At 52.8% G+C, this 14899-nt stretch overlaps 6 protein-coding genes and 1 non-coding gene across 7 annotated transcripts; 4 read left to right on the forward strand and 3 right to left on the reverse strand.

The window, feature by feature from the left end:
* Nucleotides 1-480: 480 nt before the first annotated feature.
* COL26b_012760 (uncharacterized protein) lies at nt 481-1477 on the forward strand (the record flags this gene model as incomplete). The annotated part of the gene is made up of 2 exons (XM_053185398.1): nt 481-744; nt 788-1477. 2 exons carry the CDS (start codon nt 481-483, stop codon nt 1475-1477), a joined length of 954 nt encoding a protein of 317 aa, XP_053030661.1.
* A 200-nt stretch (nt 1478-1677) lies between these two features.
* COL26b_012761 lies at nt 1678-1749 on the forward strand. The gene has a single exon. It is a non-coding gene; the product is annotated as a tRNA-Ala (tRNA).
* A 1727-nt stretch (nt 1750-3476) lies between these two features.
* On the forward strand, nt 3477-4793 carry COL26b_012762 (uncharacterized protein; the record flags this gene model as incomplete). The annotated part of the gene is made up of 2 exons (XM_053185399.1): nt 3477-3807; nt 3856-4793. 2 exons carry the CDS (start codon nt 3477-3479, stop codon nt 4791-4793), a joined length of 1269 nt encoding a protein of 422 aa, XP_053030662.1.
* An 891-nt stretch (nt 4794-5684) lies between these two features.
* COL26b_012763 (uncharacterized protein) lies at nt 5685-7141 on the forward strand (the record flags this gene model as incomplete). Its single annotated transcript, XM_053185400.1, has 3 exons — nt 5685-6296; nt 6352-6937; nt 7008-7141. 3 exons carry the CDS (start codon nt 5685-5687, stop codon nt 7139-7141), a joined length of 1332 nt encoding a protein of 443 aa, XP_053030663.1.
* Nucleotides 7142-8009: 868 nt separating this feature from the next.
* On the reverse strand, nt 8010-8520 carry COL26b_012764 (uncharacterized protein; the record flags this gene model as incomplete). Its single annotated transcript, XM_053185401.1, has 2 exons — nt 8010-8194; nt 8280-8520. The coding sequence occupies 2 exons, from the start codon at nt 8518-8520 to the stop codon at nt 8010-8012; spliced, it is 426 nt and encodes a 141-aa protein (XP_053030664.1).
* Nucleotides 8521-8607: 87 nt separating this feature from the next.
* COL26b_012765 (uncharacterized protein) lies at nt 8608-9460 on the reverse strand (the record flags this gene model as incomplete). The annotated part of the gene is made up of 2 exons (XM_053185402.1): nt 8608-9280; nt 9360-9460. The coding sequence occupies 2 exons, from the start codon at nt 9458-9460 to the stop codon at nt 8608-8610; spliced, it is 774 nt and encodes a 257-aa protein (XP_053030665.1).
* Nucleotides 9461-11714: 2254 nt separating this feature from the next.
* Nucleotides 11715-13373, reverse strand: COL26b_012766 (uncharacterized protein; the record flags this gene model as incomplete). The annotated part of the gene is made up of 1 exon (XM_053185403.1): nt 11715-13373. The coding sequence occupies one exon, from the start codon at nt 13371-13373 to the stop codon at nt 11715-11717; it is 1659 nt and encodes a 552-aa protein (XP_053030666.1).
* Nucleotides 13374-14899: the final 1526 nt, after the last annotated feature.

Below are 14899 nucleotides of genomic sequence, written 5' to 3' on the forward strand. Positions count from 1 at the left end.
GCTGTCAAAGCCGCCCTAAGCGCCGATCAAGGCCGCGATGCGGGGCCGCAAAAGCAGGGAAGCCGGTGATCGGCGGCCTCAAACCCACGGCCCCGGGATCGGCCCTAGATTGACGAGTCGGAGGGGAAACGGACACACGTGCTGGAGAAAACAAGGCTCCGTATCGTGCGATCCCGCCTTACTAATGCTGCCGTGCAAGGGAACATGCCTGGTTAAAAATCTGTAAATAGTGACGCGGTGACGTAATGCGGGTGTCAATGTGGGTGCAGGTCCCTTGCCAAGCGAGTTCCAGGTCGTGATGTGATCATGCGCGTCAATCATGTTATGGCTTATCATCTTATCTTATCTTCACCACCCGCCTAGCTAACTCATCGCATGAGGCCAGATTATAGCGTGAACGGCTAGACACAGAAGCGGACTCATAGTTCAACTCATAATCTTATCATCCGATCAGCGCTAGTGAGCATCGTGAGCGGCACGATGAAGTCTATCGGCATCTTTCCAGGCTCGGGTGGTTTGGGCGGCAGTACCTACGAGTACCTGCGCAAGCTCCTCCCTAATGATCAAATCATCCTCATCAACCGATACCCAGAGAGGATCCCGCAAGAGCATCTCGAACACGGAGTCAGAGTGCGCAAGGCCTCGTACGAGTCAAGCCCCTCCGATCTAGAAGCCGCGTTTGCAGGCATCGAGGTCCTCTTCCTCATCTCCTATCCAAGCCATGTGCACGATTACCGAAGAAAGGTAAGGATGCCCCTCACTGTGTAGGGACAAGACCATCTCACAGGAATTCCGTCAGGTGCAACTACCCGCCATAGACGCAGCGCGCCGCGCCGGTATCAAGCACATCTTCTACAGCTCCCTGGCCTTCGGCGGCGACTACCAGGACACCTCAATAGCGGAGGTGATGCAAGCCCACCTCGACTCCGAGCGCCACCTCACAGAAGCAGCCGCCTCCGACCCCAACTTCACCTTCACCTCCATCCGCGAGGGGCTCTACTCAGAATCGTACCCGATCTACACGGCCTTCTTCGACATCAACGCGCCGGCGGACGAGATCCTCATACCCCACGACGGCTCCGGGCGCGGTGTCGCGTGGGTCAAGCGCAACGAGCTCGGGGAGGCGACGGCGCGGCTCATTGCGAACTACTCGTGGGATCCGGACCAGTTTGCCTATGTCAACAAGAAGATCCTCCTCACCGGCTCGAGGGAGTGGTCGCTGGAGGAGACAGTGCAGGTTCTGGGGCAAGTCGCCGGCAAGGACGTTCGCATTCGCCAGGTGGATGTTGATGAGTACGTCAAGCTGCCGCAGGTCGTCGCGCGCTTCGGGTCACAGGAGAAGGCGAGGACGTGGGCGACTGCTTGGGATGCTATTCGGGCGGGAGAGACAGCCGTGGTGACGAGTCATATGAAGGACATTATCGGGCGGGAACCTGAAGCGTTTGATGTGACTATCGCACAGTTGAGACAGTCATGAAGTCATCGACGTGGATGGCTTTTCGGCGGATTCGGTGCTTTGCCGATAGCCAGACGACATGCGCGGTAAACGAGGAGGGGTGAGATCCGATGTAATAATTACATTCGGGGGCAGTTAGCTCGAGGGAGGGCGGGGGTGGAAGCGGCACCGGAGCGACGAAGGCATCATGGTCGGGTTTCTTGCACGTTTTCCTCAACAATGGGCGAATGGTTTAGTGGTATAATACTCGCTTAGCATGTGAGTGGTCCAGGGTTCGATTCCCTGTTCGTCCATCATTCTTGTTTTTTTGAGCTTTTGAACTGCCTATAGACTATCTTCTAGAGATCAAGAATTACTTGCAATTATTTTCAGCGTACCAAACAAACCATGTCCTCATTTCTACAGGTTTATTGCGATTGCTGGAAATTTGCGAATGTGGACTTACCTCATCTGATGGTGAGAAGGTCCGTGCACAATGCCCGAGGCGGCCGAAATTCGTGAAGGATGAAGTGCGGATTGCGACATGTCCTTTCGAGTCGACTATTCAGCCGAGACCTTTTTACGTATTAAAGTAATAACATTAGGTTGAATTAGTTCTCGCGCATGCTTCTGTTGTTCACTGATCGAGCGGTGTTCCTCCAAAACAGACGGCAGATACAGATCTCCGCCTACGTGTCGTATTCCTTGTGGAACACCGGACTGCGAGGTGCTCGGAGCCCATCTCATCCCCGGCTCTCACTTTTCTGTTGTGCGCGAACTGACATCATACCTTAACATGAGATGTCATAATCTCATGTCGTCCGTTTGTCCTTCTTGTCTCAACAGCAGACTCGCAGAGAACAGCGTTGCCAACCTGAGTGAGAGGATGTCGGGCTGCTCCGCATGAGTTCGTATCGGACTTTGTGATGGCAGATAAGCCTTAATTGGGGCCCCATTCGCTAAACTCACTGTTCTAAACCTCAAAATGACCCGACGTTGAAGGTTCGCGTAGAGCCATGCATCGCCATCTTCAGCTCCAAGCTCGCCATTACCGTATGAAAACGCCTCAAATGCTCTCACACTCCATAATGTTAGCCGCAGTTCCAGTATACCACATTCTAGATTAAGCATCCTTTGCAGAGAAGCGGCTCATGCAGCAGGGCCTGCCTTAGCCTCCGCGAAGCTTCTCTTCCCCAAGTCAACAGCGCGATCCCCCCAAACTCCTGAATCCTTACCGCCGCGCTACCCCAGTTCCGGCAGGTCGGCTGCGTGCAATCCGGCACTTGACCTGCCTGGATCTGCTTAACGACCGCGGGGGGGCTGGGTTGGGTTGCACTAGTCCACCCCTGTTTCTACCAGTCAATTATCGCCTCCCTCCCGAACTGCTTAATCAAGCCGTGACGCCGGTCGAACGAGAAACAAAAGAACCATGGCCAACCGGACGGATGTATTGGACAACAAGCTCAATGCGCCCCCAATCGTCCCGTCAGCGGTCAAACGGCAAGCCTATTAGCTCGCGCCTGCATACCCCTCGTCTGATGGCTGCTGGCTGGCACCTTAATTGCTTCTTCCCTGAACCCCGGTCGTTCCCCCCTCTCGAGAAGACGGAAAATCTCCCAGCCAGAACCTACGTAGAGTCATGGACCTTCCCCCTCAGATCTGGCTCCAAAAGCTGGCCAGGCAGCTAAGGTTGTCCAGCTTCTATACACGGCACCAGAAGCTACCCTGCATGCTTGCCCAGGCGGGGACTTTTGTGAGTTGTCTCTTCGCGCCTTGTTTTGATCGGGCAGGTCTCCTGTCCCTCAAGCCAAGATATCTGACGAGCTGGGCGTGCATTCGACACGGGTCGCCATGACCTGAAAAGGAAGGTTGTAAAAACCCTCCAGGCGATCCCCGACGGTCCGATCCTGCTGTCCTTGTTGATTCTGTCGCCTTCCCCTCATCGGTCTCGCGAACGACTATATAACCAGACGACGCCGCGCACCGGTTGCGCTGGTGAAGTTTTGTCTCTGCACTCTCGAAGATATCACGCGTTGTCAAGATGAAGTCGCTCGCTGTCCTTTCCACCACCATCGCCGCCGCCTCTGCCGCCGCCGTGGCGGGGGCTAGCTCCCAACGGGTGAGCTACGACGGCACCAAGGTTTTCCGTGTGTCCGTCGGCGACGAGGTCGACCGCGTGAACGGCGTCATCAACAAGCTTCAATTGAACACCTGGAAGGGTGTTCCGAGAGCCGGCGCCTTGGCCGATATTGTCGTCCCGCCTGAGCAGGTCGACGAGTTCAACGCCGAGATCTCGGGATTGAACGTTACGACCATGCACGAGGATCTCGGCCTCAGCATTGCTGATGAGTCCAGCTTCTCAGTCTACGCCGGTTTGTAAGATCCAATCACAAATCTGGACTACCACTGACAATTTCCAGTTGGATCCGCCAACACCACTTGGTTCAACTCTTACCACGCGTATGCCGACCATCTGCAGTTCCTCAAGGACCTGGTGGCATCTTACCCCAACAACGCCGAGATCGTTACCTCTGGCAGCTCGCTCCAAGGCAACACCATCACGGGCATCCACATCTACGGCAGCTCCAAGGGCACCAAGCCCGCCGTTGTTTTCCACGGCACCGTTCACGCCCGCGAGTGGATCGGCACGATGACCAACGAGTACATTGCCTACAACCTGCTGACCAAGTACTCCACCGACACCGAGGTCAAGGGCTTCGTCGACAAGTACGACTTCTACGTCTTCCCCGTCGTCAACCCTGACGGCTTCATCTACACCCAGACCACCAACCGTCTGTGGCGCAAGAACCGCCAGACCACCTCGGGCAGCAGCTGCCTCGGCCACGACATCAACCGCAACTGGCCCTACCAGTGGTCCGTCACCGGCGGCGCCTCCACCGACCCCTGCGCCGAGGACTTCAAGGGCGCCTCCGCCGGCGACGCCCCCGAGACCGCTGCCCTCTCCGCCTGGCTGTCCAAGACCAAGGCCGCGCAGGGCCTGAAGCTCTTCATCGACTTCCACTCCTACTCGCAGCTCTTCATGACCCCCTACGGCTACTCGTGCACCGCCGTCTCCTCCAAGAATACCGAGCTGCAGTCTCTCGCCAAGGGCGCCGTCGCCGCTATCAAGGCCGTCCACGGCACCTCGTACCAGTACGGCCCCATCTGCACGACCATCTACAAAGCGACCGGCAGCAGTGTCGACTACGTCAACGACGTCGTCAAGGCCGACTACACCTTCACCCAGGAGCTGCGCGATACCGGTAACTACGGCTTCGTCCTGCCCGCTAGCCAGATCGTTCCCACTGGTGAGGAGACCTACGCCGGCGTCCGCTACCTTCTTCAGAACATGAAGTAGATAGGGTCGCAGTAACTACTCAGATAACCCAAACCTAAACTTTCTTCATGTATTTACTTTACGCACTCTTGTGTAACTATCAATACAATGCAGCCATCATTGAAAACAAGTGCGTAACTGCATGATACTCTGCTATGTGTGGGTTCGTCTCTAACTTTAACCTTCATCGTTGATTCCAAACTGCCGCAATCCACTGTGATCTCCTATTGCCTCGATTGAGCCACGATTTTCCTTCGCCGAGCGCTGCGAGCCTACCCATCTCTTCAGAGGCCTTTTGTTGCACTCCAACGCCTCTCCTGTTTTCCATGCCGTCATGCGCGGGGTTCAACGCCTAGCTCATTGCATGCTCATACGTCATCGGTGACAGCCGGCTCACACATCAGACGAAGCTTCGGCAGCACATTGGTGTATTGGTGCCTCCAGTACCCTATCACGGCAAATATCCGAGCAGATCTTTTCGACCGTCATCCTTAACCTTGATGGATGAGGGAATGCTTTTTTCAATATTAGGCTTCTCCTCCCCGGCTAGACGGTCCTGATTCTGGAAGAATATCAGCTAAAGAAGATCGTAGGACTAGTTCTTGGCACAGGGGAAAAGTTTGAGAAATGCTTCTTTGAGACTCCAAGGATGGAAGGCTTGGAGTGGTGCAATATTGCTGTTATTTATTGAGGCCCGGGAGGGATATGCGAGGACCTTGACAGAAGTGAGGATGAGTACCCTCAATTAATAGGACGTCCATTAACGAGGACTCCTCGTCGATCCGCTCAATTCCTACCCATTTTTTCACTCGTGTTCTTTGACCTCTGCAGAGACCCCTAGCTATAGGTCCGTACCTCCTAAGGCCGAAAGTAGGCGTTCTCGTCTGGCCCACGAAACTCTAGCGATCCATCATGCGCCGGCTTCATACCACCACAACGGCGCTACTAAGCGCGCTCACGCTGCCGTTCACATCGGCCTCCGAGCGTCTCGCGCAGCGCGAGGTTCAACATCTTCCTCTCTCCGTCATCGGCCGAGACATCCTCGACGCCAAGAACGAGACCGTCGCCCTCGTCGGCGCCAACTGGCCCGGCCATGAGCAGACCATGCTACCGGAAGGCCTGCAGTTTCAGAGCATCTCCAACATCGTCACCAAGATCGCCGAGACCGGCTTCAACTCGGTGCGCCTGACGTTCGCGACTGAGATGGTGGACGACATCGTCGACAAGGGAGGCGACGTGACTCTCAAAGCGACCCTGGAGAAGGCGCTCGGCGCGGAGAACGGCACCAAGGTCATGAAACAGATCGTCAGCAACAATCCTAGCTTCAACGAGAGCACCAAGCGTCTTGAAGTGTGGGACGCTGTTGCTGATGAGCTGGCACGTCAGAACATCTACCTGCATCTTGATAACCACATGTCCAATGCTGGGTGGTGCTGTAACGTAGCCGACGGGAACGGGTGGTTTGGCGATGCTTACTTCAACACTACCAACTGGATTAGGAGCTTGTCTTACATGGCAGAGTATGTGAGTCCCGTCTCACTCTAGTCATGCTGCTCAATGTGCTGACACATGGATATAGGGCAAAGCCAACTGGAAGTCCTTTTCAAGCATCGGTCTTCGCAACGAGATACGCGAGCGGTTCAGCTACGACAATCCCCCCGTCGCTCCCGCCATCGAGCCCAAAACGTGGGAGACGTGGGGGAACCGCATGGTCCAGAGCGCCAGCGCGATCCACGCCGCCAACCCGGACGTGCTCATCTTCTTCGGCGGCCGGCTGGGCGGCATCGACATCGAGGCGCCCGCTAACGGGTGGTACGCCGACGAGCCGAGATGGAACTTCTCCATCGCGGAGCTGCCGTTCAAGAACAAGTTCGTCTTCGAGCTGCACCAGTACGACCACGGTCTGTCCATGGACTGTGAAGGATACTACGGGATGCTCGATGGCTGGGGCGCGGACGTTATGACCAAGGGGCAAGCCAACGTGGCGCCGCTGATCATGAGCGAATGGGGCCATGATCAGTCGGATACTAAGCGCGAGTATGAGAAGAACTTCCACAAGTGCTTAATGGACTTGATGGTTCATAGGAGTGTTGGGTGGATGGTTTGGAGTATGGGCGGCAGCTATTACATCCGTGAAGGCAAAGCTGATGTTGAGGACTTTTGGGGTAAGTTGCGTGTTTCGGGCTTGTTGTCTGCCTTTGATAGGGGATGTACCTGCTGCTAACGATTTTTCAGGGCTTTTGGACCGTACATGGAGCAACTACCGAGGTCGCGATTCGATCAAGAAGCTTCAGGCCGGCATGAAGGCCACATACAAGTCTTTCAACAAGTCTATGCCAGCCGCTGCGAAGGAAGTTGGAGGTAGGTAGCTCGGGTGAAGTTAGGAGGAGCAGAGGTATGTTTTTCAGCGTCGCCCCTGCTGTTCAATCTAGCAACTTGTTGATGGCCCTGGCCACAGCCTTGGTCGGTATCTTTGCTATACTTGTATGACCACGCTGAGACTTCAAGTACGTCCGGGAGTTCACGTCTTTATGCCGAGACGAATCGCAATTATATCCCCGGATAATGAAGACCCCTTAAGAAGTGGGCCAACAGATGTCTTGATACAATGATTCCTCCTCTCCCCCCTTGTTCTAAGGTTTCAATTATGTCTTTGCATAGCACATTACTGCCCGCTGGCACACTTTATAAGCTGCCGTATGAATTTGACAGAGATATTTACGAGGGTCTGGATTGACCACAGAAAACCCCTCCAAAGGTAGCCTACTGGGTATCTGAATTAGGCGCGAGTCGGCCGGGGCAGCTCCCTCTCCACAACACCACGATCAAATAGATCCATAGATGTATTCATCAGTCAGCAGAAGATACCACATATTTGGTAGTACGAAGAATTCATATCTTCCTACTTCTGGAGCTTGCTAGTTCTCAAGCTTTGTGCTGAATCATCACAGGACAGTAAATTTGAAACGATAATTGGACTAGAATTGTGATATGATTCTTCATACTGCTATAGAAATGTTCTGACACGAGTCAAACTAGATAAAGAAAAACATCAATCCGCAAGAACCCCGTGTTCGTGTACATGATTTCGAATCTCGCAGAAACTACGAGGAAGATCAGAACGTAAATTAGCAATGAGACATCTCCCAAATGTCGCGTGTACTTCAGAATCTATGCCTCTGTATATTGCTTGTCTCCTATCAGCGTATATCATCGGCAGGTGCTGAGCCCGCCAACTTAAGCACTGGTTGCTCCAATGGCTTCCTCGAGCTTTTCGTAGTTCGGTGCCAGCATGAGAGCAGGAATATGGTTGTAACACTCTTTCTCTCCATCGCCGTCTGGGTCGTCACTAACGCAAGGAGTCTTGTATGAAAAATGCTGCTGATCGAAGGGCAAAGGAGTCCCATCCTCATATTCGTAGACTGTAACAGGGAAGTGTAAAGTCAGCTGACAAGAATGTCCCGTGGTCCCTTGCTTTGTCATGGAAAACGCAGAAACCAAACTTACGGACGGCCCAGAAAACCTCAGGTTCGTCGTCTGGGTTCAGCTTCGGTACCAGCGAGCATACGTTAGCAACATTCTCCAAATCTCCAACGCAGTCAGGATCGTCTGCTGGGAGACCGGTGCAGTACAACCCAGTACACGGGGTCGGGGCTGAATATGCTTTGCGCGAGACGGTACCGCAACTCTCGATAAGCTTAGGAAAAAAGACCCAACGAGAGTACTGTTCCGAGCTGACGTCCTTCATGGATCTTGTTGTAGTTATAAGTGTCGTCCTCGAAATTGACCCTAATTCCAGTAAGCTTCTACTACGAACATCGTTTTGGAACCCACGCTACGCACATTCATAGCTAACACCAGCACCGATGACTTCTTTGAAAATTCCCTCGACACCGATGGAGAAGCCGTTGGAAATAGAGGTCTCGAAACCTCCACCAAGTTCTTTGGCTTCGCCTGGGAGCATCTGATTCCCTCCCTCGCCAGGTGCTCGTTCCTCATGGCCAAGGAAACCAGTCCTGCGGAGCTCGCAGAAAGCCTGACAGTTGCTCTCAGGCACAATCTGACCACCACAAGATCCATCTTCATTCAGCCTGTTTTTGGCGTCACAGTCAAAGTGTGGAACACCGTCGTAAGCCCACGCGCAGTCGCGCCTGGAAAGGGATCGCCCTAGCGAGCGTTTCCTCGATCCAGGAACATCAGGAGGATTGGAACCGGGAGGAGCTAGACTGATCCCTCCGACACCATAGGCGGCGAAGGTCAAGTTATTGACGACGTGGATACCAGTGAAGCCGCCATTGAGACCGCAGTCTTTGATGAGTTGGTCGACACCACGTCTAGCTTCGTCGCGGTTGATGGTGCGGTTGCGCTGACTGCCGTTGCAGAGACTGACCACAGTCGTGTTGACGTGCGCAAAAATGCAATCATGTCTGGCCATTGAAAAGGCATCAGATGTCACAACAGTGTTCGTCAAGTACTGCGCAGCTTCCAACGAGTCTTGCTCAGTGTATCTGTTCATCTTCTCAGCATATATACTCATCTGGAACAAGAACAAATCAATTGTATGTGACTGTTGATTCGAAAACATACCCACGATCTTGACCACAAACAGTGTACCGGTCAACGCTGTCGCCATCTCTCGGTAAGACGTGTCCAGCCGCGCGCAAGAGTAGAAGGAGGCGGTTCAACATGGTTGCCAATGACCAGATAGAGTGTGAGAAAGAGTTGGGATTTGTATATAGAAGAGAAGAAAGGGTCTTGTCAGTAGCATAACCTGAGCGAGGCGATGGTGAAGAACAGAATTGAAAGCTTTCGGCGAACAATCAAGCCAGCTTTGAATAATTTTCATCCTCACTCCTCATCCCAGGATTGACCTGCGCCTCTACAAGTCATGAAGTAAATGCTAGTATACTAGACACATCTGAAGATAGCCCAAAACACTCACTCGCCGTACAGCTGTTCCAAGCAGCTCAGTGAAGTCACGATGCTCATCTCGACCGAGCCCAAAGTCTCGCGCACCAACAGCCCCCACCTGCCATTCATCCTCCACACCTTCCAGGCGAGGGCGGTCCAGACCATTTCTTGACTGTTTCAACTCCAAAATAACTTGCTCTCTGCCTCGAGGTTTGGTTGAGGCACTTCTCATGTTGACGAGGCTCGCAATGATCAGCTGATGGTTCTGAAAGGAGTTCGTTTGGACTTCTTCCGAAGATGTCTTTCGAATTTCTCGGTCCAATAACTGCTCGTGAGAGGCGCAGCAGCGCAATATCTTCCTTTTCTACATTTCGCGTTTCGAACATGCAGTTCCGCGACTAGGTGTTCCGCCGATCTACAGCGCGAGCCACGATGGGCATTGAGGGCAATACTCTGTTCGCCAAGTCTGCAAGCTTCCAACAGAGGCAAGCCAAGAAATTCGATATTCCAACCGCATGAAGTCTTATTTGAAGTTGTGTTGTGTCCAGGGTTATCGACCGTCCTTGTGACGGGCCGCAAAGGTGATTTGAAAGAAATACGCGAGCTTCGTATGCTGTTGGAAGATGTTGACAGAAGATGGGAAGAGCTTTATTGGTCCAACAAAATTAAGAGGCAACCGGTTGGTTATGAATCTCGTGTTCCAAGACAGCCGAATAAATACTGTAGAGTCTGGACCGTCTGGATTGAGCGATTCACGCGCCAAGCCTGGCTTGGCGGACTCGGGGTTGATTGGCACCACCAATCAGGCAATGTCAAAGCAGCTACATGAATGTGACCGTAACTGTCGAACTGAGCCTGATTGCCACAGCCAGTCAAGTTTGAAAGGGCTGCGGCACAGCAGCTATGTAATTTTGAATCTATAACATACGTCATCCTGGGTTGGCCATTAAAGAGACAGCTGAGAGTTCAATCTTTTGTGACAGCATTGCCCGTACCCACCTATAAGAGAGACTTAGGCCAAATTGCCCACCTGACAGTAGCGCGGAGTCAAAGTCTTGTCAACATCGTCAGCCTTCTTTGAAGGGGGATCCGTCATTCAAGCCATTCTACACGTTCGCCCGCCATGGACCAAATCCCCGTGGTCAACGAAACGCATCGAACACATGTAAGTAATGGGCTCCCTGCGTGCTCTCTGAAGTCTGAATACTATTCCGATCTAACATATGTGTCTGACGTATCTCTCTAGCTCCAAGAGCGATGGCACCAAAATCCACACGCGTGCGCGCGGCCTGCCCCTGACCTCGGGGTGCCCATTGTCTGCCGCACGATAAATGACGTTATCTTTACTCGCGGATATCTCGTGAGCCCTGGAGCAGACTTTGACCTCTTCGAACATTGCTGTCCGAGCATCCGGAATGGCACGAATGTGTACACGACACAGCGTTTTTGCCAATCCATGGCATGCTTCACCCATCAACCAGAGGTAGCCATCAATTGGCCAAACTGTGTCAGAGAGGCAGCAGGAAAGAAGATAGACGAGCTCAAAGCTGAGGGTAGGAAGTTCAACTACACCAAGGAAGTATTTCAGGGAAAATGCGAGTGGATCGACTACGCTTCTCTCAAGAAGGAGCTTCAGTACAACAAGAGCGAGTCTAGACAGTTGGCTGTGAGCAAATGCGTCATACTTGCTTTGACTTTGACGTCTATAGTTGGGGCTCATTTCATCTTGTAGCTTCCATTGTGTATCACGAAGAAGGATTTGCCGAAGGTTAGCCAGACGCTCGATGATAATGTGTTTGTATTGTCCTGGGTCGTGCTTGGATTGCTAGCACAGTAGCACACTTTGTACTTGGATGGATCTGGTGAGAAGAGCATGAAGTACCTGAAATGCGTAAGTAGATGAGGATCTTGATACTGAGTGCCGAGTTCTACGATTGCGACTCCTGCTACTTCCTTACTCATTCGTATATTTACTCTCCTTGCCTAATGCTGATCTAATCTATCGCGATACCAAACTCCATCCGCTAGGCCTCAAACCTGCCCAGGAAACACTTGCTGTCCCTCAAACCAAGTCTCTACAGCCTTTGCCTGCAGAGCCTTCTCGGGCTTCCATTCAAGATCAAATACAGCCAAATCAGCCCTCTTGCCAACTTCAAATGATCCTACACGATCGTCCAAGAAACAACTCCTTGCCGCCCCCTCCGTGGCCCCAGCCACAACATCGCACATGGACAACGCGAACTGAGGGTTGACGACCGTTTCCAATTCCGGCTCACGGGCCGACCTTCGCGTAGTTGCAATGTACAAGTTATTGACAATATGATGCGGCGCAGTCGGCGCGTCAGAACCAATAGCCACGGGTGCTCCCCCGTCGGCGAAGTCGCTGTACGCGAAAGCGCGTCCACAGCGGTGCTCGCCAATGAGCTTTGGCCATGCGCGTAGGATGGCAGGGTCGGAGTGAACAGGCTGAACGGAGGCTGTAATGCCCAGCTTGCCCAAACGCTTGGCGTCCTCCGCGGTTGTAACTTCGAGGTGCTCGATACGAGGGCGATGCTCCGGGCCGACATACTTCTCGAGCACGTCGATGGCGTTGGCGACTGTGCGGTCACCGATGGCGTGGAGCGCAACTTGCAAGCCGTTTTTTGTCGCTGCTTCCACAACGGGACCCATGTGTTCCGGTGACCAGACGGGGTCGCAGTTCTCGTTGTTGTGGCTGTATGGCTCCTTCAAGGAGGCTGTGCAAGCATCGATGATGCCGTCGCATACCAGTTTAATACCCACGAGTCTGCAGTCGGGGTCCGTCTCCAAGTTGAACTCTTTGGCGAGTTCTGCAGCCCTCTCAACTTGCTTGATGTTCTCCGCATCATTGTCCCTCGGCAGGATCATCCAGTAGGCAGCGAAACGAATAGGGAACGGTCGACCGGCTTCCTTCTCCCGCTTACGATAGTTCTGCAGCGCTTCCCATCCCTCCTCTTCCATTGCCATGTCGATGAGACCAGTGAATCCAGCACTCGTGTAGTCGTTGACAGCGGTTTTGATTGCCGATATGCGATCTTCCATCGTGGAAGTCCTGGCCATGTACAACGGAATCCACTTCATGCTTGCTGCTTCCGAGAGCAGACCACTCGGCTTGCCAGTCTTGGGGTCGCGCATGATCTCACCACCAGGAGGGTCCGGCTCGTTGTCCAGGTCTAGCTCTCTAAGAGCGGCGCTGTTGCACCACGTAGAATGCAGGTCCTTTGCTGTGATCAAGATCGGACGAGGGTCCAAGTCGTCAATGAGCGAGGCTAAGGGACCCTCTGGTGTCATGAAATGCATCCAGCCACTGCAAAAAATACGCGCCTGGTCCGGGTTGGCGGCGGCATGGTCTTTGATAGTCTTCCTGATGTCCGCTAGGCTCTTGCACTTGTCCAGAGGCAGTTTCTGCAAGGTCTGTCCCAGCTGAGTCAAGTGAATGTGTCCATCGAGAAGACCAGGCAGGACGTGACGGCCGCCAACATCGCGAACCTCAGCTCCTGCATCGATAGCGCTCTTGACTTCGTTTGCTGAAGCTTCGCCGACGAATGTGATAAGGCCGTCCTTGATCACGAGAGCCTCGGCGAAGTTGGCCTCCGATCGCTGTCCAGGTGGCGCCTTGTTTGACCGGAAGAACCTTCCGTTCTGGAAGACGACGTGCTTTGAAGTCGTCATGCTGGGTTGCTGTGACGTCTGAATAGTGTGTCTGACAACTCAGCCGCAACTGGAGATCCTGTCAACCTTGTACCTTGGTGAACAAAAGCTTAGTAAGTCTAGCGTATGCCGCAATGATTGTGAAAATGTGGCAAGATCAGAAGGAGGGGTGAGGTTGCATGATGGTGTGATAGCCTAGATAGCAAAGATAGGAGGGGCATGCGGGGTATCATATCCGACATCTCGGCCGGCCGCTCGGCGTTGCATTATCGCACGCGGGGTGAGCTTTCGGCGGCAAAAGAAACAGCGCAATGCCTCCGTGATCGGTGAAAATGATATTGAGGAGGGCTTGGCAATTTGGAATTTTGTTTTGGCGTGAGGGAAGCTTGGAACCCGAGCCCATCACGTAAGATGGTGGGGTCCCTGTGGGTGGCGTTACAACGCGGTTGCAACGCGATTGCTAGTTTGGGTTCGGGTTGAAGGTTGGAATTGTCGAAGCAATTCAACCGGGACTAAAATAGTCAAGTCTTTAGCAAATCTCAGAGACGTAGAGCTAAAAGATTGCATAACAGCAGGGATATTAGGCATGTTGAGAACAACATTACAGAGCGACGGGAGCACTGGCCTCTCCCCCATACATGTAGATAAAGCTGTTCGCGCGGATGTCGAAATTCTATTGCCGAGTTGTACCAGACTCTTCGGGAAAGGTCCGGAAAGGAATGTGAATGAGACTGAATTGATATCAAGGTTATTTTACATCAATATTAGTTTAAGGATACATCTGAGCGCATCAGAAGGCTGGCAGCTTCAGTCTGTGATCAAGACTTGAAGACCAGTAGTTGACATGTGCTTAACTCGACTGCAACTTGTGTGACCAAGTCATCCAATAGCAAGAGTCATACGAACTTCTTCAATTGCTCTCACAGACGGCTGAAAACCTACCTACTTATCAACTTGTCCCTACTGTCTCGTTGATAACGATATCTCGTCATCCATTTGTGCAGACTAATCTGAGCAGTAAAGTCTTCACTGATCCTTTGGTGGCTTTTTTACAAACACTCGCATAGGAAGATTTTGCGCTGTTTCCTTTCATCGTGCTGATTGCCTTCATCGTTGCCTAGGTCCAGCTACACGCCCAGCTTTGTAATGCTTAAGCTCCGGCGATATCGTGTTGCCTAGGTTGTGGATCCTTCTACCCCGGCCATGCTGATAACATCCTCTCAGCGCAGGATTACAATTCACGAAACCTGCAGAGTTGAACCTAAGTATGCCAGAAAGGACGCTGGTGAAATACGAATTCGTTTGCCACCTAAAATTAGTGAACCGAACCCCCAAATGGCAAGTCTATGACGAACGTGGTTGGTCATGTTGCACAGAGGGATTCAGAGCAGGGTTTCTCAGCCATCGCGCTGTCAAGTGTTAACAGGCACCCATCCCACTTCAATCAACCCCGCAATCTTCAGCGCACCGGCCAACTTGTGAAAAAGGGTCCAAAACAAATTGATTGTCATGTGACCGCGGTGGTTTTTGTCCCGCACCTCTGCCAG

This window comes from Colletotrichum chrysophilum, assembly GCF_026319265.1.
Source record: "Colletotrichum chrysophilum strain AFK26 chromosome Unknown scaffold_189, whole genome shotgun sequence".
Lineage (NCBI taxonomy): Eukaryota > Fungi > Ascomycota > Sordariomycetes > Glomerellales > Glomerellaceae > Colletotrichum > Colletotrichum chrysophilum.